The following is a 22,979-nucleotide window of genomic DNA, read 5'->3' on the forward strand; positions in this document are numbered from 1 at the left end:
GCGGCGGGCGGCGTTCCGTCGGGGCCCCGCGCCGCCGGCCCATTCATGCGGGGCAGCGGCGGCGGTGGGAGGCAGGCGGGAGGGCGGCGGGCCGCGGCCGGCGGAGGAGGAGGAGGAGGAGGAGGAGGAGGAGGAGGAGAGGAGGAAGAAGGAGGAGGAGGAGGAGGAGGCAGCGGCGGCGGCGGCGGCGGCGGCGGCGGCGGCGGCGGCGGCGGCGGGCCCCGGCTGGAATGCGGTTATGGCTGGCGGGGCTGAAGCCAGCGGGGACCCGAGGCGTGAGTAACCCGGCTGGCAACTTTCCTCCGCCGGTTTTTATTTTATTTTGGGGTGAAATCAGGCTTCCCACAACCCCCCCCCCTTTTTTTTTTTTTTTTTTAAAAAGCGAAATGGGGGGGGGGGGGGGGGGGCCCCCCCCCCCCCCCCCCCCGGCCAGCCCCGCATTGCGCCCCGCGGGGCCGGCAGGGGTCGGCGCCCCCCCCCGCAGCCGGGTTTTGGGGGCTGGGCTCGGGCTTTGTGGGGTCCCCAAAGCCGCAGAGCCGCTGCGGGGGTGCCGGGGGGAGCCGGGCGGCTTCCCTCCCCCCCCCCGATGCAGAGCCCCGTCGGGGGGCAGAGCCCCCCCGGAGCCTGCTGCCGCCCTCCCCGCTCCCCTCCGTGGCGGTGCCCCCCCGAGGCTGAGCACGGGAGGGTGCCCCCGGTGTCCCCCCACCCGGTGCTGCGCTGCAAGAAAATCCCCCCGAAAAACCCCAAATCCCAGCCTCGGAGGGCTGAGAGCGTTGAGGGGGGGCTGGGGTGTAAGCAGGGCTTAACATGAAGGTCACCGGGTAAGGAGGGGATGGCCGGGGAGGAGAAGGCAGGCATCAACCTCACTTGTTAGCTCCCCCCGCCCGGCCGCGCTTCGGGGAGGACACAACAAAAGCAGGAGCCGCTAACACGCAGATGAATATTCATGCCCCTCCGTGCGGGCTCCGGGACGCGGAGGGGAGAAAAGTTGGACGGAGGAGCTGCGTTGTGGGGCTGCCTTCCCCCCGCCTCGCCGCCAGAGCCCTTCTTGCAGAGTGAGGGCTGTGTCGGAGCGGGTTCCCAGCCTTTCGCCGGATTTTTATTTTTTATTTTTTTATTTCGTTTTTTTCCCCCCCCGTATTTCTTTTGTGCGAGGCCGAAAAAAAAAAAAAGAAAAAATGAGGAGACGAAGCCATTGCCTACATCAAAGGTTATCCATCTGAAAACACCATTTTCCTCCGAGCAGCGGCTAATTGCTTCCTGAACAATCTCAGGGTCTTTTGTATCCGCTCAGTGGGCAAAGCCAGCGGCTCCATGTCTCTCGCTCGAGACACCGGCGACCGAAATGCGGTAGGAACGTGGAGGAGCTGAGGAGGAGCGGCGGGGCAGGAGCCTCTCGGATGATGTGCAGATAATTTCCGAAGTGGCTGCGAGGAGGGGAGGCTGCTGCCGCTGCCGCTCGCGGGGTGCGGGTGCGTGCCGGAGGTGGCCGGGGCTGTGCGGGTGCGGAGGAATTTCGGGGTCCGGATCTGAGCTCGGGGGATGCAGGGACACGGGGGGCACCTCGGTCTGAGTGTCTCGCTTCCCTGCTGGGGCTGCGGGCGGATGCTCGGTGCGCGTTCGGCGGCTGGGCTTTGTCGTGCAGCTCGGAAAATCAAAGTTTTGAAGGCGTTGGGTTTGGTAGCGTGGCGGTGTCGGTACCGCACGCAGCCGGAGCTCTTGTGCAGCCAGCGCGGATAGCCTGGAGGGCCTGAAGTTTCCCCTCTTGGCTTTGCTTTGCCTTTTTTTTTTTTTTTAATGGATGTGTAAGGTTTGGATCGGAGCACAGCGATCAGCCTCGGTGCGCGCTGGGGCTGCGCGTGCAGCTAGGGCAGGCAGCCCTCGCCTCTGCCCGCAAACCAAAGCACTTTTCCTGCCGAAGGCAGCGGGCCCTGCGGCACGTACCCGAACTCCTCCGAACTCCGGCAGGGCCGGGACTGGCTGGTGAGAGGCTGAAATGGCAGAGGGCAATAAGAGCTGTGCGTGCCGTGCTGCTGAGGCTGCCTCCCCTCCTCCCCGCCGGCACGCCAGCCCCGCCGCAGAGCCGGCAGAGCTCGGGGCCGGCCCCCGCCCTGCTCCCGGTGCGTAAATGTGGTGCCTGGCAGCTCGCTTCCCTGGCCGAGCTGCGCCTTCCCCACCCCGTGCGTAAAGGGGAAGGATCCGGCCCTCAGATCGGGCTTAACGGGGGAAAGTTGTACGTGTTTATTCTCTGGGCTCGGTGCGGGTCAGGGCCTTTGTTGCTGCTTGACTTGCTGCTGGCTGTAGCGTTAACTGCCGGCCAGAGCTTCCCTCGGCCCCGAGCTGGGAATTCCTGGGCGGAGGAGCTCGGTGCTGCAGCGCTCGTGCCGCCGGGCTGCCTGCGAGCCGGGGAGCCGTGCCTGCAGGATCCGGCTGCTGCTGGGTCCCACCGGGCTTTGTCTGCATGAAGGCTTCCCCTGGTGACAGCTTCGGCACCCTGGGGGACAGCTGCGGCACCCCGGGCGTGTCGGGGGGAGAAGGGAAGGGGGCGGAGGTGCTGCAATCCCTCTGTGCTGTGGGAAGGGGGCACGGGTCACCCTGGTGCTGGGTCCTCCCCTCGCTGCCTGCAGGTTCCAGGTTTGCCTGGGCATGGGACCGGGGCTGGTGGGGTTATATTCATGGAAAGCTTGAGCTGCTGCCCTGTGGTCTGTTAGTGTCACCAAATTACGTCTCCAAATTGCGTCGTTAGGCAGCAGTGGTGCCGTGCAGAAGAGATTCAGGTGCTTCTGGCTGGTTTTTGTCTGGTGAGCGGCCCCACGGCTGGGCACAGCAGGGGACAGGTGAGCGTGGCTCCTCGTGGCCCCGGTCCCTTCCCTCCCGTGGCCGTGGGCCCTTCTCCCGGCGGGGTGCTGAGCGCCGTGACGCCGCGTGAAGTCGGGAGGAGCGAGCGTTTGCGTCAGTGCCGGGGCGGCCGGTTTGACTTGGGGCTGGAGACAAACCCCTCCTCGGCTGGCTGCAGCCCCCGACACGCTACGGGAGCAGGGCCGTGCTGCGGGAGCCTCCCGCTGCAGCCGTGGGGCTGTGCAGGGCACGCGTGGGCTCTGGCACCGTCAGTGGCACGCAGCCTTGGCCATGCCCCGTCTCAGCCCCGGGGAAGGGCGCAGCAGGGAAGCACGGGCAGGTACCCCAGCGCCTTCCTGGGCTGCGCTTGCAAGCCAGGTTTGAGCAGACGTCTCAAGGGAAAAGCTCAGGCCGATCTCCGTGGTTTTTGTGCCAGCCACAGACAGACGTGGCTCGTTTTCCCCGTTTTTGGCGTGTTGGGCAGCCCAAACGTGTGCCGTTGACCTGCCTGCCGGAGCACTGCTGGGAGCCGGGCGGTGCCTCCCTCTGTGTGCTTGCCCGAGCATCCCACGGCTGCCTCCAGCCTTTGTTCCAGGTGGAAGCCACCATTTAAAACCCTGAATTAAAAACATCTCGGAGTTTATTTCTCCCTTCAGCCAGGGCTTGGCAAACCTCCTCCTTGTCGCCTGTGTGTCAAGATGTCCGAGTGTGTGAACTTCACGTCCGGGCTGTGCGGCCGGTGCAGGAGCACAAACCCTTCTGCTCCTTCCTGCCCTCAAGTCTCCTTGAGTGGCACGAGGGGGATGTTTTGGGTGACCCCTCTGTCCGTGCGGGTGCGAGGCCAGATCTTCGCAGTGCAGTTGAGCTCAGCCCTGCCCCACGTGTTGGTGTCTGTGCCAAGAAGTTTTGTTACCTCTTGGAGAAAGTGCCCGGGTGAGCGCACTGCAGCCGGGCAGGCGCCGGGCTCTGCAGGACCTGCTGGGCAGAGGACATCGCCTCCACGTCCCCTGGTGCTGAGCAGCAGCCTCGGCCCTTCCCCGTTCTCCCCTCTGCCTCCCCGCAGAGGCCGCTCGCCCTGGGGCTCTGGGTGCCCGCGCCTGCCTCCCCTCTCCTCCCGCAGCCAGACGGCCAACTTGGCACCGAGACCCGGAGCGGTGCTAATCCAATTTGGGCAGTTATCCGCGCTTTGCTATCGGTGCTGCTGCCCGGGAGCTTTAATCTGGCTATCGACCCCGGCTCGGGGGGCCGAGTAACCCACGACCAGGTGGATTTTCGGAGGCTGAGGCCAGGTCTGAGCCCTGCTGGTGGCATCGGGGCCGTTTCCCCGCGGAGGTTCGAGCGGTGGCTGGAGGGCAGCGGGGACGGGCGCTGCGATTTCTGCTTCCCCTACAGGGGATCCCACCCGCCCCTCCCCATTTTCCATCCACTCCCCCCCTTTCTCCCGTGAAGACAAACCCTTCTGCCGGGGCTGCTCTGCAATCCACCGGTATTTTCAGAAATGCTAAGCCAAGGAAAATAAAGTCTCTCTCTTCCTTTGGTTGCCTACTGTTTAATGTACAAAATACAGGGGTGGTAATTGCATTAAAATGTATATAATTATACTGGAGGGGGGAAAAAAATCTCGTTAATTGCTCGGGTGTTTTGGGCTGATAAATGTGGAGTGATTCATGCTTGCTTCGGAGTTCACCGGAGCAGGGCTGCGGTCCGGCGTGTGAGGGGTTAGGAGGAGCCTTGTTTTCATGCCATTAGCAGGAAGTCAGCTCGGATCCTCGCCGCCTGAACCGGCTCCAGGCTTTCTCTTATCCCTCGCGTTTTTTCTCCCCGTCGTGTCCAGGGCCCTGATCCTCGGCCACGCGGGGCTCTCCAGGCGGGTCTCGCGGCGGCGGTGTGACGGCAGGAGCTCTCCGAGCCCCTCTGCTTTGCGCGCTTGGTGAAGCGCCTGCCCGCGTGCCAAAATATTTGAGCCCTTGCAGAACTAAATCCCCTGCGAGGGGAGAGGCAGAATACAGCCGGGCTTCAGGGGAGAGATCTCCTGCACGCCGCGGCCCCGTGCCCGGGCGCTCGCTGCCTTCTGCCTCCTGCTCTCGCTGCCCTGGGCACCGGCACCGGGTGCTGCTGGTGGCACCGGGTCCCCCGGCGGGGCTGGCAGGAGGGATCGTCCCCTGCCGGCGGTGACACGGGGCGATGCGAAAACCACGTTTCCTTCAGCGAACGCCGACCCTGTCGGAGCCGCAGATAACATCGGAGGTAATTGTAGTGGCAGTAAGTTGTTTGCTTTGTGTGCGCGGCCGCGCTGTATATACAGGCAGTTGTTTCGGTCTTCCTGTGCAGACCGTCAGCTTCAACAAGGGAAGAGGAAAACCCAAAAATATTTTAGGAGTTTAAAAATAATCTCGCGGCTCGGCTGGTGCGCAGGATGTTCTGCAGAACCGTGTTGGTCCAAGTCCAGCTCTGTGGCCCTCGGAAGGCTTTGCTGCGTGGTTGTTAGGGCTGCCAGAGGACCTGGGGGCTCCGTCCTGCTCCTGGACCCTCCGTGTCCTGCGGGGGCTGCCTGGCACAGCCTCCAGCAGGGAGGCGGGGAGCAGAGCTGCCCTGCGATCGCTCGGGGTCCTGCCCCTGCAGGACCGGGGGGGCTTTCAGTGTGGCAGGGGGTCCCCGGGGGGCTTTGTCCCCTCCAGCAGGATGGCGGTGGGGACAGCGAGCTGTCCGATGGGCTCATGGCAGGGGAGAACCTGTTTTTCAGGCTGATGTCATCGGGAAGAAATGGGGGAGGAGAAAGGCAGGAAGGCAGGCGAAGAGATCAGCCTCCGAGGGAGAGCCTCCGCGGGTCGGCGAGCCTCCAGCGGCCCGGGCTCAGATTGCCACCGGCTTATTCCTCGGCACAGCCCCTACACCGGCGGTGCCTGCGGCCCTGCGGGCACACGGGGGAGGGTTCCCTGGGGGGCACGAGGATCGGGGCGAGCGCCCGCCTTGCTCTGCCTCTCCGGCGTGCTCGGTGTGCCGCGGTGCGGAGCCACGCGGCTCCCGGCCCCTCCGCAGCCTGACGTCACCGCCGGGGCCACCGTCCAGCCGCTCTGGCTCGCGCGGGGTGAGCGCCCTTCTGGCAGCACCTCGGCGGGCAGCAGCAGCTCACGCGTCCCTCTCCGCCCCGCACGGCTCGCCAAGTGCGGGCGGGCGGCTGGGGGCCGCCGGGTGCCTCTCCTTCCCTTCTCCCTCCCGGCTGGAGCCTCCCAGGGGTGATCTCCTGGGACATCCAGGCGTGCTGCGTCCTGCTCCAGACCTGGCTTCACCCTCCCCGGCAGCATGAAGCCCCCCGGTGGGGTGGGAGCGTGCCGGCGTGCTGGCCCTGGGGTGCGGACACAGCCTTTGCCTGTGTGCGTGCGTGTGCCTCGCTGCTTTTATTGGATGCTCCCGTCCCATGATCGAGTGAAGCCTCTGTCAGCCTCTGGAAGCAGAGTTTCCCCTCTTTGTGTTGCTGCTGTTGGAGAGCTTTCAGGCGCCGCTCGCTTCCCCTCTCCCCTGGGGCGGCTCCACGCGGGGCTGTGCCCAGCTCAGGGCCCTTTCCCTCCGGCTTCCCCCCAGCAGGGTGAGGGTGCGTCCTCACCCTCACGCCTGCGGCAAGGAAGGTCTTGGGGGTGGAAAGGGGAATTGGCTTTGGCTGGGGAAACCTCCTCTCCCCGGCAGCAGACGCTTTGTGCTGCCCGGTGGCTTTATCCAGACCTGCCCACGAGGGCGGTGTGTGCAGCTCGGCTCACCCCGTGACCGCAGCACGGGGCCGGGTGGAAAAAGAGGAATTTCAGCTCCGCCTGGATTTGTGCTGGATTAAAGCAGCCCCGGAGCCAGGAGCAGGCAGAAATCCTCCGGCTCCAACCCGTTGGCACAAAGCAGGAGCTCCCAGGTGGGGTTTTGGGGGGCGGGCTGCGGTGTCCTGGACAGGAGCACGGGGAGCTGGGCCGTTCCCAAACCCCATGTGTCTGGGCAGGGGCGATCCTGGTCTCCTCAGGGTCACCAAATGAACGTCGGTGTGGGCTGCCAGCCTTGAGCTGCTCGGGGTGCTGCTGTTAGGAGCTGCAGCCCCACGACCGAGGCCCGCACCTTCGCTGCGTGTGAGGGCGGGCAGCCTGCACGGAGCGTGCGGGGAGGCGGCAGGCTGGGTCCTGGGCCTCGCTCTCCAGGTGCTGTGGTTTAACCAGGTTAAACCAGGTCACCGCGTCGTTCTGTTGGCCCTGTGGAGCTCAAGGGAAGCACGGGCGCGCTGTCCTTCGTGGAAATAGGTGTCCGGCTTGGGGCCGTGTGGGGAAGGCCCCTTGTAGGGCCCAGGTCTGCCTCTTTGACAGCTGTGCTGTGGGGGAATGGGACGGGCAGCCTCGGGTTGTGCCTCTGGCACAGCTGAACGAGAGGTGTGAGGTGTGCGAGGTCCTGCTCTGTGCCTGGTGTCCTCGGCAGGGGGGTGTGCTCCAGCGGGACCTGCTGAGGCTGTCCTCGTGCCTCTCTCTGCCTCGTGCTATTGGGGCTGGGAGAAACCATCCCAGAAACGCTGGTGAGCCAGCTCTGAATGGCTTTCTGCAGGGCAGCGTGCGGCCTCTCGGTGGTGACAACCCGCGGTGGCTGCAGCTCTTCTCCCTGGCACGACGTGGACCGGGTGTGGGGAGTTGTGCCCTGAGCAATGCCACCTCGTTTCCCTGCTGCTCCTCCTTCTGTGCCCCTGTGTCAAGCTTCTTCGTGAAGCCCTCGAGCAGCGGATGGCTGCTTCTCCTCCTTGTGTTTTTTGGGATAAAAGAGGCCCGAGCCCCAGCAGGGTGGGAGCCTCGGGGAGCAGGCAGGGTGCTGCCTTGGGCTGTGCCTGGCGCCAGCGGGAGGCCCCGGGGCAGGGAGGATACCAGAGAGATCCCTGGTACAGGTAATTGTGCTCGAGGCTGGAGGGGGAGCTTCAGCGCTCGCCGCTGATTTCATCAGGGCTTGGCTCCAGCCAGGGTCTGAAGTGATTGCGCTGCGGGGAGGGGACAGACCCCAGCCAAGTGCTCTGTGAGCGGAGCAGGAAGGAGTTAAACGCAGCCCTGCTGCAGATGACCGCATATGTAGCGCAGCTCCCAACTCGGTAACACCACCAGCCTTCTCTTATTGTTGCAAGGCTTTTCCCAGGCAGATGAACCTAAAAATACACCGAACGTATTGTGAGACCGACTCTCCTGTGGCCCGCGGGCTTTTCTCTCCTCCGTAGCGTCTCCCCTCGCTCCCTTTCACTAATTACTGGCAGCGAGGCGGCTCGAGCGGGTGAAGATGGAGCCGGTTCCCTCAGTCTGAAAGCAGCAAGCGACTTGGATCGAGCACAGAAAAACCCATCAGGTCCCGTTTCTGCTGCCCTCCCGGGATCAGGCAGGAGGGTTTTCCCTCCCGTCGGATTTCTCTCCCAGCCTCTGTTCCGCCGCGCTCCTGCCGGGCTGTGGCAGCCTGGAGAGCCGCGTCTCCCCGAGGAGGCAGGTGCCCTTCCCCACGGGCAGCACGAGCTGCGATGGGGGCTGCAGGGGATGCTCAGCACCAGCCCTGCTGCTGCAGGGGATGCTCTGCGGCCAGCTCTGGACCACGGCCCCGCTAATTTCCACGGGGGCTGCCGCTTTGTAGCGGGGCCACCCGTGCCGAGTCAGCACCAGGCAGCGCGCTGGCCTTGTTCCCCGAGCGAGCAGAGGTCCTTAGTGCTCTGTCCAGCCTTTGCCTGCTAAGATTTGTTTCACCCATCCCAGCCCTGCTTTGTGCTATCAAACCTGAGGTCTGCGTTCCCAAAGCCGCTTCTCCCACCCCAAAACCCAGGTTTCTGGCCGCGCTGTGGGGTGGGCATCCTGCAGCCCCGGGGGGGAGCAGCACGGCCCCTCTCCATCTCTGCAGGAGCGAGCAGGTGGGACACGAGTGTTTGTGGGCAGGGCAGCAGCTCCCTGCTGAGCGTACGGCTCCTTTGGGGCGGGTAGGTGTGAGCACGGGGCTGCGGGCGGCGCAGCCGGGACCCGTGTGAGCAGCCCCTAAAGCCGCGCCGGCCTCTTGGCCGCTGCCGAGGCGAGGCTGTTACCAAATTTCCTTTCCAGCGTGGGATGAAAGGGGCCGGGGTGGATTTAGCGGGTGCGCAGTTGCTTTGTCAGCTCTGTGTCTGACGGCAGGTTTCCTGCTACGTGCGTGTGAGAGCGGAGAAACCCCGCGTGCGTGCGCGAGCCGCTGGCTGCTGCGGGGAGCTCGGGGTTTCCACCATTTGGGACCGCGGTGGCTGTGTTTGTGGGGTGGTTCTTGCTTCCCACTGCGATCCCCGAGTCCTCCTGGGGTGAGATGCCGTTGGGAACGTAGGAAAGAAGAACACAAGCTAACCTCTCCTCTAGTTTCTCTTATTTTTTTTTTTTTTTAATTTTAACCACTGCAGATTGCTTTAAGCAGGTCTTACTGTACAAAACCCCTGCTGGTGTCAGGGCAGTAGGACGAGAAGTTGCTGCAAACTTATATTTAGGAGCAGAAGTCTCCGAGGAGCTCTGCAGACTGTCATCTGTCTGCTCGCAGCTCACCCCGGCTCTCCCTTGCTTTGCTCTCGTTCCAACTCCCGAGGAACCGTTCCCTAAATTAATTTGGGAATCTCCTGTTGGGCTTTCTAGCCCTGATTTGTCACAGCAGCCTGACCTCTGGCTCTCGTACCCGCTCCCAAAAATAGAAGCAATGAATAATTAGAAATGTGCTGAGAAAACGACTTCCCCGTCCCACTCGCCCGTCCCCGTGGAGCAGCGCAGGGGTTCGGTGTTCCCACGCCACCTCCACCGCCTGTCCCCGCTCCTCTTCCCCTCGGCGGTGTGCTGCTGGTGCGTAAGTCGGGTGTCATTTAGGTGGTAATTTGCTTGCGACAGAGCCCTGGTGTTGTTCCTCTCCCCGTGCCGGCGCAGACAGAGCAGCGGTCGTGCTGGGGTGTGCGTTTGGTGTGGGGCACACGCGCCTCCTGTCACCCTTGGCTCCTGCCCTTCCGCTGCTGCGGTGTCGCTGGCTTGATGTGGGGCTGCTGGCCCCGCGATGGGGTGTAGAGGGTCTTGTCTGGGGCTGGATTAACTGCAGAAATCATTGCTGGAAGGGGGGGGAGCTGTTTGGGTGTTGCAGGGGGCGTTTGGTGCGGCAGCCCTGCTGCTGCGGGGAGCGCGGTGCCCCCAGGAGGTCCCCTTGCTTGGAGAAGGTAAAGTCACGGGCACAAAAAGCAACGTGGGGACAAAGGGACGGCAGTGTGGGGACACCCACGTCAAGCACCCAGGAAGCCAGCACCGCTGTTACTCCTCCTACCCCATCTGCACCACGAGGAGAGCTGCTGGGCCCCGTGACAAGGACAAAACCCGTGCTGTTTGCGCAGGGCACGGCGCAGGGTGCTGTGCCTGGGTGCTGGGCGCTGCCAGCTGGGCGAGGGGGGCCCTCGCCGTGCCGGTGGGCAGGAACCTTCCCCTGGCAGCCCGGGAGGAAACCGAGCTGCTCGCCGCCGCCGCCCGCTCCGACCAACAGCTCTGTGCCGGCGGCGTGGCCGCATCCTGCACCGCGGTGCGGTTAGGGGCTGGTGAGCACCACTCTGCTGTGCTTGTGTTTGTGGCCTTACTGATAAGGTCCTGAAATGAAGGCGCTGGCCGGGGGGGCTGCCTCCCGTCACCGCTCCCCAGGAGGGACAGCTCTGTCCCAGCACGCCGTGCCCTGGGGTGTGGGTGCGTGCTCCCTGCCGGGAGCCTCTTGCCCTGACAAAGCACCGCAGGGCTGTGAGCTTTGGACCACGTGAGTCACTTCCAGGGCTGGTGGCTCTGCGTTCCGGTTCACTCCACGCCTGCAGAGCTGGCTTAGCCTCCCAGGTGCTCACACACTGTTGCCCTCGAGGCTGTAGCCTTGGAGGCTGCTGCGTGGGGAGGAGAGCTTTTGGAGCTGGGGCGCTTTCGGAGCTGGAGCAGAGAACTTTTGGAGCTGGGCACGTCCACAAAGGGGATTTGGAAGCGGTGCAGGGACCTGCCCGGGGGCACGGAGGATCCAGCAGAGCGGTTGCTGCCAGCCCCTGCTGCTATCGCGTGCGCTGCCACTGGTGTGGTGCCGGCTGCCCTCTGATGACACAGGTCCTGGCACTGCGGCCACGTTTCCTACCTGTGCCACTCCCTGCGGGGCATCCTGCTGTTGTGCTGGGCCCCGAGCGGGTTATCCCTGTGCGAGCTGAGTCAGAGATGGGCGATAAGGAGGGGAAGGCTTTCCTCCGCCCGCTTCTGGAGCGTCTTATCTGCGAGGCTGGGCTGGGAAACAAAGGGCTGAGCTCACTTCCCGGCCAGGGACCTTCGTAGCAAGGTGGTGTCCGGGCTGCTTACTTGGGGGGAGCTTTGCACCATCACCAGGTGAAGCAGGGAGCTGAGGCTGCACGGAGCCCGTGGGGAGGTGCAGAGCTCTCCGTGCTCCCCGCAGCTCCCTGCTGCCTGATGGCAGCCCCGCGTTTTGGAGCCTGCTGCATCTCCGTGCTGTGCCCGCTCGCTCCCCCCCCGGGCTCCCCCTGCCCGCAGCCCTCCTGGGTTTTGTCAGGCAGGCAGGTGGCAGGGCTGGCAGGCAGCGTGCCAGGGCTCCCCGCGCTCCCAGCTCCTTTAAAAGGTGATTTGGAGATCCTCCTCTGGGTAGCGGCTCGGGCTGTGCCTCCTGCCCCCCGTCCGGGCGATGGAGGAGCCCTGTGCCGGGAGGACGCAGCCCGCCTGGGCTCGAGTCCCAGCTCCCCTCCGCAGGCTCGGTCACACGCTGCCTGAGTAGTAAATTGGTGCCATTTGTGTCTGTCTTCATTCACAAAAGCCGTGCTTTTTCCTCTGCCTCTCCCCACCCCGTTTGCCTCACCTCCATAAAAGCAGTGTCCTCTCAGCGAGCAGCGTGCCAGCATCCAGTTAGGCTGGGGTGAGGTGGGACGGGGCTGGGAATACCTCGCACCTCGCCCGGCCAGGCCCCAGGACGCCCCCAGCCCGACAACGGGGCCGTTCTCCCTTTGTGCTCACGAGCTGGGAGCAAACCCGGATTTTTCACGTGCCCTGATGGAACGGTGCAGGGCTGCACGCCGGCACGCCCGTGGCTCGTTAGCAGCCGGTCCCTGATGGATGTTTCGGTGGGCTTAAAGCAGGTCGGGGCCAGCTACGCCCCGCCAGGACATTTGTATGCGGGAGGTGTGCTGGAGCGCATCGCCAGGCTGCTGCCTGCCGGGGACGTGTCGCTCTGCTCTGCTCTGCTCTGCCGCAGGCGTGCGGCCGCCGCTCCTCCCGAGGGGGCTCGGCGAGGGGAGGCAGGGTCTGGCCCCTCTCCTTTGGGGCTCCCCGGATGGCAAGGCTTGTGGTCGGGGCCGGGCTGGGGAGACGGAGCACGTGGCCGTTTGTGGGGAGGGATTTGTGGTGTGGGGAGGTTGTTGGCATCCTGTGGGTGCTGGCACTGGGGGGTCCCTGCTGGTTTTCCTCCAGGATGGGAGGTGGTGGGGTGTTTTGTGTTATGCTGCCTGCTAGGAGGGTGTGAAGCAGCAAAGCCTTGCGGGGTGGGGTGGAGCAGGCTCGATAGCGCTGCAGGACAGCCTCCTAACCCCGCTCTTCTTCTTTTCCCCTCTAGGGCTGACCAGACCGGCCGTGCCCGTGATGCCCTGAACGCTGAGCGCGGAGGAAGCAGAGGAGACTGTGTCCCGCTAGCTCCTCTTCTTTCCCTCACCCCCTTCGTTTGGGATTGTTTCTATTTATTTTGAGGCCGGGCTTGGGCATGGCCTCGGCCGGCCGTGGCGCTGCCGCCATGCGGCTCCTTTGGCTCAAGCCCCGCTCGCCCCTCCACGTTTGGACCCTGCTGCTCTTGGGGAGCACCTGGCTACCGCTGGCGGAAGGCAGCCCCAAGCCTCCCTTTAGGACTTTCCCGGTTTCAGACTGGAGCTTGACGCACCTGGTGGTCCACAACAAGACCGGGGAGGTGTACGTGGGGGCCGTCAATCGGATCTACAAGCTCTCCAACAACCTCACGCTCCTGCGGACGCACGTGACAGGGCCGGTGGAGGACAACGAGAAGTGTTACCCCCCGCCCAGCGTCCAGTCCTGCCCGCACGGCCTGGTCACCACCAACAACGTGAACAAACTGCTGCTGGTGGACTACTCGGGGAACCGGCTCATCGCCTGCGGCAGCGCCTCGCAGGGGATCTGCCAGTTCCTGCGGCTGGACGACCTCTTCAAGCTGGGCGAGCCCCACCACCGCAAGGAGCACTACCTCTCCAGCGTCAACGAGTCGGGGACCATGTCCGGGGTCATCATCGAGGTGGTGAACGGGCAGAACAAGCTCTTCATCGGGACGCCCATCGATGGCAAGTCCGAGTACTTCCCCACGCTCTCCAGCCGCAAGCTGATGGCCAACGAGGAGAACGCGGAGATGTTCGGCTTCGTCTACCAGGACGAGTTTGTCTCGTCCCAGCTTAAGATCCCCTCGGACACGCTCTCCAAGTTCCCCACCTTCGACATCTACTACATCTACAGCTTCAGCAGCGAGCAGTTTGTTTACTACTTGACCCTGCAGCTGGACACCCAGCTCACCTCGCCCGACTCCACCGGGGAGCAGTTTTTCACCTCCAAGATCGTCCGCCTCTGCGTGGACGACCCCAAGTTCTACTCCTACGTGGAGTTCCCCATCGGCTGCGTGCAGGACGGCATCGAGTACCGCCTGATCCAGGACGCTTACCTCACCAAGCCTGGCAAGGCTCTGGCCAAGTACCTGGGCATCTCGGAGCGGGAGGATATCCTCTTCACCATCTTCTCCCAGGGCCAGAAAAACAGGGTTAAGCCTCCCAAGGAGTCTGTGCTCTGCCTCTTCACGTTGAAGAAGATCAAGGATAAGATCAAGGAGCGTATCCAGTCGTGCTACAGAGGGGAAGGGAAGCTCTCGCTGCCCTGGCTCTTGAACAAGGAGCTGGGCTGCATCAACTCGGTGAGTTTGCGCTCTTCTCTCGGCGGGCCGGGTGGTTTTTGGCTGCTGGCCGTGCCCTGGGCCCCGTCCCGGTTACCTGACCTGCCTTGTGTGCTCCCGGGGGGAGGCCCCGCGCTCGCTCGGGGGCCTGGCACGGCTGGGGCCGAGCGCTCGGCTCGCTCGGTCGCATTCCTCGTGGAGACTGTGGTTTGTTGTGGGAAGGCTGTCTGGGCTGGGGCTGAATCACGGTCTGCCGAAGGCCCCGCGCTGAGGCCGCGTGCTGGCACGGGTTGCTGCCGCCCCTGCGGGGTGCAGGGGTGAAGGGGGGCTGTTTGGAGGGGCAGGGCGCTCGTTTCTCGGAGGGACAGGGGGTGTTTGCCGCGTCTCTGCTGGGGGGACCCTTGCAGGTGGCACGTGTGAACCGGGGGGCTTGGCAGGGCTGCAGGGGCAGGAGGTGTGGGGAATGGGGCGCACAAGTCGGTGGTCCCAGCAGGTCCCATGCTCTGCTTGGTGGGACCAAGTCCTCCCCGTGGCGTGCAGGTAGGAGGAGAGGGGGATCCAAGAGTGCCTGGCTCCTTTTTTTTCCTGCCCCCGCAGTACCAGGACCTGGCTGTGCTTGTTCCATGCTGCGGGGAGCCACCAGCCTCCCAGTTCAGCTGCCTTCTTCGCTTTGCTGCCCAGAAGGAGAGCAGCTCCCTGCCCTCTTGGGGTCCCTCTTGGGGTTTGGCCCCCTCCTGCTCGCCGCCTCCCTGGGCGTGCTCGGGGGGCACGCCACCAAACAGCAAGCAGGGTGCTGGTGCTGGATTTATTTTTTCCAGGCAAGAGGAAGCAGGAGGGGAGGGCTTGGTGCTCCTTCCCCCATTGTGTCCTGGGTTTTGGGGTCAGCCCTGCTGCTGTGGGTGCCCGCGGAGCAGCCCAGCCTTCCTTCACCACCGCTCCGGAGGAGCCAGCTAACAGCTGCCTGACAAAGTAAAGGGTTTGCTGTCAAGAGCGCTGGGCTCGCAAATCAGATTTTGGCTTTGAACTAATTCAATTTTGGTGGAAAATGATGAAATCGTTACACTGCTGCCTGGTGGGTCGCACAGCTGCTGGCTCAGGCAGAGGAGATGCCGGCTGCTTCCTCCCCGTACGCTCCCGGCTCCTCTCCCCCCGTGTTTGGGGAGGGGGCTCTGCCCGTCGTCTCCCCCCACGTGCCCCATCCGCGGCTGGGCAGGATGTGTCCCCACGGGGCTGTATGTTCCCTGCTGGGGGGAACGAGGCTGTTTGTGGTGCCGGTGGGTGATCAGGGGCTTCTCCATGCACGTGAGGAAAGCTGCTGTTGCGGGGAAACGTGGTGGGATGGGGAGGGAAATGCTGGCTTGGCATCTGGTGCCGTGCCATGGGGACAGGGAGGTCTTGGCTGTGGTGCAGGAGGCGAGCTGTGGTTACACGTGCGGGGACTTTGGTTTTTCCAACCTCACACCATGGTTGCTTAGCTGTGGGAAATGTCTTGGCCATGGAGAATTCGGGATCTAGCTGAAACGTTCCCCTATAGGGACATCGTTCCCCCCTTGTTACCGTTCCTCTTGAGTGCTAGAAGTAACCCCCAGCTCTCGTGGTGGGAGAAGCGTGCTGGGCGCTGGCAGCTGCCTCCCGGGGGCTCAGTGCCCCTGAAGCAGACAGGAGCAGGGCCATGTGGTGCTGGTCTCGCTCCGCACCATGCCAGCTGGTGTCAAAGTAGTGGTGCTCCTCTCCTGGAGCCGGCATCTTCCATCCCCGTCCTGCTCCGCCCGGCAGAGCATGGCACAGCTGGATCCGGCGCCGAGCACCTCGCCGCGCTGGGAGCCAGCCAGGTGGGGTCCCGCAGAGCGTGTAACCTCGTCCTGGCAGGGCGCTCCCTGCCCCTCCTGAACGGCAGCCACCTCCGGGGTGGGTCGTGGCAGCTGACGGATCTCCCAGTGATGGATGCCGGCCAGAAAAGAAAGGGCATGTTGATTTTCTTAAGGAGGCAGAATGCAACTGCTAAGTCAGGACTTGCTCGGGATTTACGCCTGGTCTGTATGGAAGACGTCCCAGGAGCTCTCCTGCTCCCGGTCAGGATTTATGGCTTGAAGTCTCCTGGACGTGGGAAGTCCAGCCCTTGTTGCTTTAGCACGTCAGTGGGATTTCGTGGTGCTGGCGAGCCGCGTCCCCGAGGAGTGCCCTGAAGGCAGGGCTGGGGAAGAGCTGTGCCGGCACGACGTGGGCATCGCCCTCCGGAGCTGTGAGGCTGAAACAAAATGTGGGGCGAGGAGCCCTGCTGCCCTGCTGGCTGCTTCTTCCTCCAGCCCCAGAGTTTTGGGGTGCTTTTTGGGTGAATGGCAGGGTGTGGGAGGCCAGGGGTGTGTGTGCTGCCAGTAACTGCCCAATTACCGGCCAATTAATAACGCTGAGCAGCACGAGCCTCGCCTCTGCTCCCTCATTGCCTCCCTAAGTGGGCCTGAAGGGAGGCGATGAGACAAGGCGCGTCACGGAGACAGACGGCTCCTCGCCAGCTCTGTCTGCGCCCTGTCCTGCCTCTTTTGGGTGGGTTTCTGGGAGAAACAGGAGTTTTCTGCCCCAGCTCCGTGCCGGAGGAGTGGAGGAGGCTGCCTCACTGCGGAGCGGGGTCCCGGGGGTGGCCGGGATCGGCTGCGGTGGTGCCGGGGGTGCCCCAACCCTCGCAGCGCCCGCTCGGCCCGACCTCGCCGCCGCGGTGCCTGCCTGCACTTCCCTAACGAGGCAGCTTGCTGTTAATGAGCTAATTGTCGGCGTAATTATTTATCGAGGTGGTGTCGGCATCTCGGTGGCAGGCGGGTGCTCCTTGCGGCCCTGGAGTGCAGCTGTATTTGTCGTTTCCCAGAGAGTTTGTTGAGACAAAGCAGAGAGGAGTAAACACCATCAACATTTATCCTCGTGCATATTCAGCAGCTGATGAGGTTGGGGAAGCTGCAAATTGGAGTGCGGAGGGAACGGGAATTGCCTTGGCTGCCAGGGCTCCAATGCCTTCGTCGGTTGTGCTCGGGGTCGCGTTAGCCCCTCTGCTGCTGCTTGCCGGGCGCCGGCATCCCCGAGGCCGCCGGGACCGAGGGGTGCTTTCCTCGGGGCTGCAGCTGGCTGCGTGTCTCGTCTGAGGAAGGGGCGTTTGGGTGTCCGTGCCGGGGGGATGCGGCCATCCAGGCCCCCCAGGGATGCAGCTGGGAGGTTTGTGGCCGGTGCAAGGCGGGAGGAGGCAGCGCGAGGTCTGACAGAGGTCCTCAAAGTCAGCCCAGCATTGCTGGGAACAGAACTGGCTCGGATCTGCTCTTCTGAAACGTGCACCTGGCAGTGCGGGAGGGTCCCTAGTGAGGCTGGAGAGCTGCAGATTCCCCTTCCCACATCCTTCCAGGCAGAGGAACGTGGTGCCCCTCGCTCCCAGTGTTGGGAATCCCCCCTGCCTGGCTGCCCAAAGCTCGCCCAGTTGGGGCAGGCCGAGCAGGGGCCAGGCGTGGGGGGCGGTCGGTCTGCGGTCACATCCCGGCCCAGGCGCCCCCCAAAAACAGAAGTTAAAGAACTGAGCCAGCAAAACCGCATCTCCACACCGCTTCGGGGGCTGAGCGTGGCCGGCTGGAGCCGTTCCCAGTTCTCAGCTGCAGAAGGGCTGGCACCGCGCTGGTGGCACCGCAGCCGGGAGTGGCACCGCTGGCTTTGGGTTGGTGGAGCAAGGCTGGGGAGAGACCGCGTGGCCACGTCCTTGTGCAACAGCCTGGTGGCTTTTCCCAGAGGGTTTCAGATGCCCTGGGCTGCGCTGGCCTCCAGTTTTGGGGCTGTGGTTGTCCCTGTTCGGGGTGGAAATGGCGGGGCTGTTGTTTGCAGCCTGGGCTGCTCGGTGTGGCTGCGCGGAGCTTGTCGTTTCCCCCGATGTTACGTGCACGCGCTGTATGGATCTCAGACCCCTTGGGGGCTGGCACGCTTTTGGAGGCGGTTGCTTGCCAAAAACCTCTCCCCTTTGAATTCCGAGTTGCATTAAGGAACCTCATGGAGCAGAAAATCCCGTGGCCTGAGCAGGCTGCCTCTCCAGGCCTCGGGTTGCCTGGCCTCCCTTCCAGCGCTCACCGCACGCACCAGGGCTCAGCTGCGAGCGCCGAGGTGATGGTGGTGACACCAGGGGTGGGGAGGGCAGGGTGCTGTGCTGGCACCCGGGGCTGAATGCAGGGAGCAGCGTGCCTGGGCTGCTCGGACAGGGGTTGTTTTGCTGGCTCTGGATCCCTGACGTGCTCCACAACCACATCCCGGAGCGAGGTGTCCCGCTGCCAGAGGGAGATGGGAAATCGTCACCTGCGTGGCCCCTTCTTTGTCCCCCCGTGGGGTGGGAGGTCGGCGTGATCCCTCCTCGTCCCTGGTGCTCACCAGAGCTCACTTCTCTTCTTCCCTTCCCGCAGCCGCTGCAGATCGACGACAATTTCTGCGGCCAGGATTTTAACCAGCCGCTGGGCGGGACCGTCACCATCGAGGGGACGCCGCTGTTCGTGGACAAGGAGGACGGGATGACCTCGGTGGCTGCCTACGACTACAGGGGACAGACCGTCGTCTTCGCGGGCACGCGGAGCGGGAAGATCAAAAAGGTAGGGACGGTGCTGGCGGGGACGGTGCCGTGCTGTCGGGGGGGATCTCGGCGCCTCCCCTGGCGTGACTCGGTGTGCTGTGGGGGGCGTGCATCCCCGCTGTCGTTCTCTGCCAAAGAAATACACCAAGCCCCCGTGTCGGAGAGATGTAACATAAGGGGGTTGAGTGTTTGACTGCTGGTGGGTCAGGGTCTGCCCGTTGTCTCTCGGGGCTGCCGGTTTGCCCCGTAGCTGTGATGGGACCGGCTCTGCCTCTCCGTGGTGCTTTGTCATTGACCTGGAATGGGGCAGAGAGGTGGGTGCCGGTGTCTTCGTGCTGGTGTTGCTGTTGAGGGAAGCTCCAGCTGAGGGGGGCAGCGCTGCCTTGTGTGAAGTGGGCAGGGTGGAGCCTCGCTGCTCCCCTTGGTTCGTTGTGGGATCGGAGTGTCTGCCTCTGCTGCCTTCACATCCTGGATCTGGCTGAAATGAAAGAAGCAGGGTCTGAAGCTGGAGTTTGTGCCAGGTGGTGCTGTCCTCTGAGGGGACGATGAGCTGTGCTCCTGCTGCCGTGGTGGGGATTGGGGCTTTCCCTGTCCCGTTTGGGTCTTGTCTCGCACCTCCTCTCCCTTTGGGTCGGCCCTGAGGTGCCCTGGCACATGGGGCTGGCTGCGTTTCTCAGGGGACGGCGGGGCTGTGCCTGTGGTGTAGGAGCTACGCTGTGGCACAGCCAGGAGGAAACCGGTCCGAGATACCCCCTCGGGGGCTGCGGGGTGCCCCGGGTGGCCCCAAACCACTTCCCCGAGTGGGGGAGCCTTCTCCTCCCGCACCCCAGCCCCGCACAGAAGGCAGCTTGTTGGTGGCAATTAGCAGGGAGCCGTGTGTGTGTTTCTCTGGCTGCATCTCCACAGGGCACGGATTTCCTGTTATCATCGCATCGTGCCTGTAATTACAGCCGTACATGCCCCGGATAAACACAGCTTGCACCGACTGCATCCTCAGCCAGGCAGAGGCACGGTGCTGCTCCCGGCAAGGGGCAGGGAGCGCGGGGCTTGGACGCGGAGCCCGGCACATCCCTCTGCGTGCCGGGACACCCCAGCACCCCTCTGGGGCTCAGCACCCTGCGTTTTCTCTGCTTCTCCTCCTCCGTGCTGCCCAAACCCAAGCACTGATTTGAAATCAGAGAATTGAGGGTTAGCAGCGCATCTGGGGGCGTGGGCAGCGTGCGTCGAGGCAGGGATCGGGGTGCTGGTGATGCTCTCTGTGCCCCACGTCCCCTGCCTGGCTGCTTTCCCTCCCTTTCCTTCTCCCCAGCGCCAGGCTGAGCGGGGGGAGCTGACGAGGCAGCTCGTCCTCCCTTCCCCATCAGCTGTCCTCCCTTCCCCACCGATCGATGGGGCCGGGGGACGGGTGTCGTGGTGCTGGCGGCTCCTCCTGCCGCTGGGCTCCCACCGGGGGGTTTAAGTGGCCTGTGCCAGCACGAAGGATGGGGGTGGAGGAAGGAGCATGTGGGAGGAGGGTTCCCGAAGCCCCAGGGACAGTGTTATGGCTCCGTCCCATATTTACCCAGAGGAGAGGATGGCAGATGCGTTTTACATGGAAGCTTTGTGTATTTTTTTTCCTGTTTGTTTGTTTTCTTTCCTAGCTCTTCTCAGTTTTTCCCTGGTCTTTGCACCTTCAGAGCCACTTGGAGGTTGCTGAGGGTGGGTGCAGGCTGAGCTCTGGGTGCGAGGTCACGGCCGAGGCCAGGGCTCGGAGCCCAGGTGTGGTTTGAGCAACTTTGTCTTCTGCAGCGCCTCCCCGAGCTGTTTGTGCCGGTTTCTCCCCGTTACCAGTGTGTCCCAGTGCCCAGCGGCCCCAGGGAGCTGGGGTGGCTCTCTGACCCTGCAGGGCGTGAGGGAACGGAGCAGGAGCTCGATGGGGTACGGTGAGGCAGGTCCCAGCACGGGGCTCCAGGTGGGTTTGGCAGGCTCACCCCCTCCAGCCGCCCTGCGAGGCTCTGGGTGCCCCGCGGAGCAGGGGGCTGCGCTGGGTGGGGGTGCTGCAGACCCCATTTTGGGGGAACCGTCCCCTGCTGTGCCCTTGGGGTGCTCAGCCCGCGCGTCCTGCCGCAGGGCTGCCCGGCCAGGCAGCAAAACGCTGCCTCAGCAGCCTCCTGATCCCGCTGGCTGCGGGGCCGGAGGGAGGGGAGGGCAGTCAGTGCGTCCCCGGATGGTGCCGGCGTGTCCCCAGCCAGGGGACAGGTCTCTTGTGAGCCCGTGCTGCTGCCCCTGGGGATCCAGCTTGAGGATTTGGTTAGACCCTACAATAACACGGCGCGATCCCATGGCTGCTGGCGTCTCCGTGCGAGCCCAGGGAGCTGCAGCAGGGTGCTGAGTGCTCCAGGAGCCCTGCGGTGGGAGCTGGTCGGAACAAGGGGGCCCCGATTGCACCATCTGGGTCGGGGTAAGGTCAGGGCAGAGTCCTGGCTGCGTCTGGATTTTCCTTGGATGGCAGCTCCCATGCCCAGCATTTGTCCAGGCGGCTGCGTGCAGACAGAGCCTGCCTTTGTCCCCCGAAAAAGCCACGCGAGCCCGCCTGCCCCGCGGCCGTGCTGCCAGCAGGCGCGGCTGGAGGCTGCTGGGCAGCACCTGCTGTGCCCCACAGCTGTCCCCCCTGTCCCCTCTGTCCCCCCTGTCCCCTCTGTCCCCCTGGGGCCAGAGCACTGGAGGGGTCGTGGTGCTGGGGACTGACGCAGATGGCATCCGGGGAGGGGACACCGGCATTCCAGGGGGAAAAATGACATCGGGGCGCCGTCGGAGCGAAGGCAGGCGGTTCTCCTTGGCTGGCCCCCAGCTCCCTTGTGCTCGCCGCCCGCTGCCAGCAGTCACGGGGCTGTGGGACGGGGTTTGGGGATTTCTGCCCCGCCGGGGTGAGTAAGGCGGGGGTGACTCTCGCCGTGCTGCCGGCCTTGGGCATGAGCCACTTCTGCGTGCTGTCTGCGGGTGCATCGGGGACCTGCCCTTGCGCCCCGTGGGGCGGTGGATGGGGAAGTGACACGGGGCTGTGAGCACGCCGCTGCGGGGACTTCCAGGGGAAACCTGAGCAAGCAAAGCGAGGCTTGCTTCCAGTGCCTGGCTGACACCGGGGAGGCACCGGTGCTTGCTGCAGCCTCGTTGCCGGGCTGAGCTTTGCCCAGGTTGCCTTTCCCAGGGAGGCGAGCAAAAAGCTGCCGTATGGCTGAGTAAGAGTCCTGAAAGGGGCATGGGGTGCAGCCTGGGGATGGAGCCTCCAAGTGCACGTGGGGAGGTGGTGTAAGGGTGGGTGATGCTGAAGCCCAGCCTCTCCCCGTACCTTGCTCACATCCAGGAGCAGAGAACTGGGCATCCTGGGGGCCATAGGGCCAGGTCCGTGCGCCTTTGTTAGCTTGCCATCCGCTCCTCCTTTTGCCAACCAGGCACTGCCTTAGGATCTCCTCAAGCTCTGGTGCAGCCCCCGTGGGCTGACCCGGTTTTGGGTGCCCCCAGGTTATTTCTTGGGCCGTGGGACTTGGAGCAGCCCCGTGGGGGGATGGCTCGGGAAGGGTCTCGGTGGCTTGGGAGGAGCCGGGTGTGCCCACAGCCCCTGGGTGCCCCTTGCAGCCAGCTGAGTCCTCGTTTTCAGAGGCTGCCTCTGCAGCTCTGGCTGTCCCGTTGCCCCCGTAATCCCTTCAGCTCTTTCCCCGTCCCCCAAGCAGATGGCCTTGGGTGCGAACGCCTCGGGGCGCGTCCCTGCCGGGAATCCGCTCCCCCCTGCGGCTCGCGCTCTCTGTGCCTTGTTTATCCTCTCCCACGGAAGGCCCAGCTGAACCGGCCCCTTGTTTGGTTTCCTTGGCTTCTCCGCTCTGACGATGATGATAATAATAACAAATAAAACAAACTCCCCGCGCTAAGTGGGCCAGCCCTGGCCGGGCGCAAACACGCGGCCCTCGCTGCTCCTCCCGGGGAGCATCACGGGCGGAGGGAAGGTGAATCCCCAGCCCCTGCTCCCGCTGTGCTGTGTGACCCTAAAATGGGGCTGTGGGGCTGGGGCTGTGCCCCGTGCAGGGGCTTTGTGCAGCTGGAGGAGGCCGCTGGCCGGGGCTTTGCAGGAATTTCCCCGTTGCCTGCTGGGCTGGGAACTCGTGTCTCGCCTCCTCGCTGCCTGGGGCAGCGCCGGTGCTTTCTGCGCTGCTTCATTTCCTTCCAAGGAACCATTTACCCCCGCCCCCCTCGGTGTTTTAAAAGCCAAATCTCTTCCCCTCATAAAAAGCCCCCTGCTTTCTTCCTCTCCCCCTTCCCCCAGCTGTGCCGTGAGGCAGGAATTATCCCCGGCGGGCCGGCAGGGAGCGGGGGCTCTGCTGGGCACGTGCTGGGTGTTGGGGTGCGGGGCGGCTCCGCTGCCTGCGGATAGAGGGTCAGGGGCTGCCGGAGAGGAGAGGTGTGGGGCTGGGGGGGGTGGGGGCAGAACGGCTCCTGCAGGGGGGCTGTGCCTGGCTGCTCCCCCACTGCTTGGCTGCTGGCTTTGCGGAGCGTCTGGTGACCTTGATTTGTCTCTTCTGAGCTCTTGCAGGTCCCTGGGAGGGTGGGTGGGTGCCTGGAAAGCGCCACGTCCCCCTTGGAGCTGCCCCCCGCTGCGGGC

At 64.3% G+C, this 22,979-nt stretch overlaps 1 protein-coding gene across 5 annotated transcripts in view; it reads left to right on the plus strand.

Annotated features, from left to right (window-relative positions):
* Positions 1-210: 210 nt before the first annotated feature.
* Positions 211-22,979, plus strand: part of PLXNA1 (plexin A1) — a 108,562-nt gene continuing 85,793 nt past the window's right edge. For 3 of the 5 annotated variants that reach the window (XM_035337413.1, XM_035337416.1, XM_035337417.1), the window contains exons 1-3: positions 211-275; positions 12,439-13,785; positions 18,183-18,365. In XM_035337413.1, coding sequence (XP_035193304.1) covers positions 12,583-13,785; positions 18,183-18,365 — 1,386 coding nt within the window. In that variant the 5' untranslated portion in view covers positions 211-275; positions 12,439-12,582. Of the gene's footprint in view, positions 276-1,237; positions 1,473-5,066; positions 5,086-12,438; positions 13,786-18,182; positions 18,366-22,979 lie in introns of those variants that run through there. The other 2 variants (XM_035337414.1, XM_035337415.1) reach the window with 2 other exon arrangements.

This window comes from Oxyura jamaicensis, chromosome 12, assembly GCF_011077185.1.
Source record: "Oxyura jamaicensis isolate SHBP4307 breed ruddy duck chromosome 12, BPBGC_Ojam_1.0, whole genome shotgun sequence".
Lineage (NCBI taxonomy): Eukaryota > Metazoa > Chordata > Aves > Anseriformes > Anatidae > Oxyura > Oxyura jamaicensis.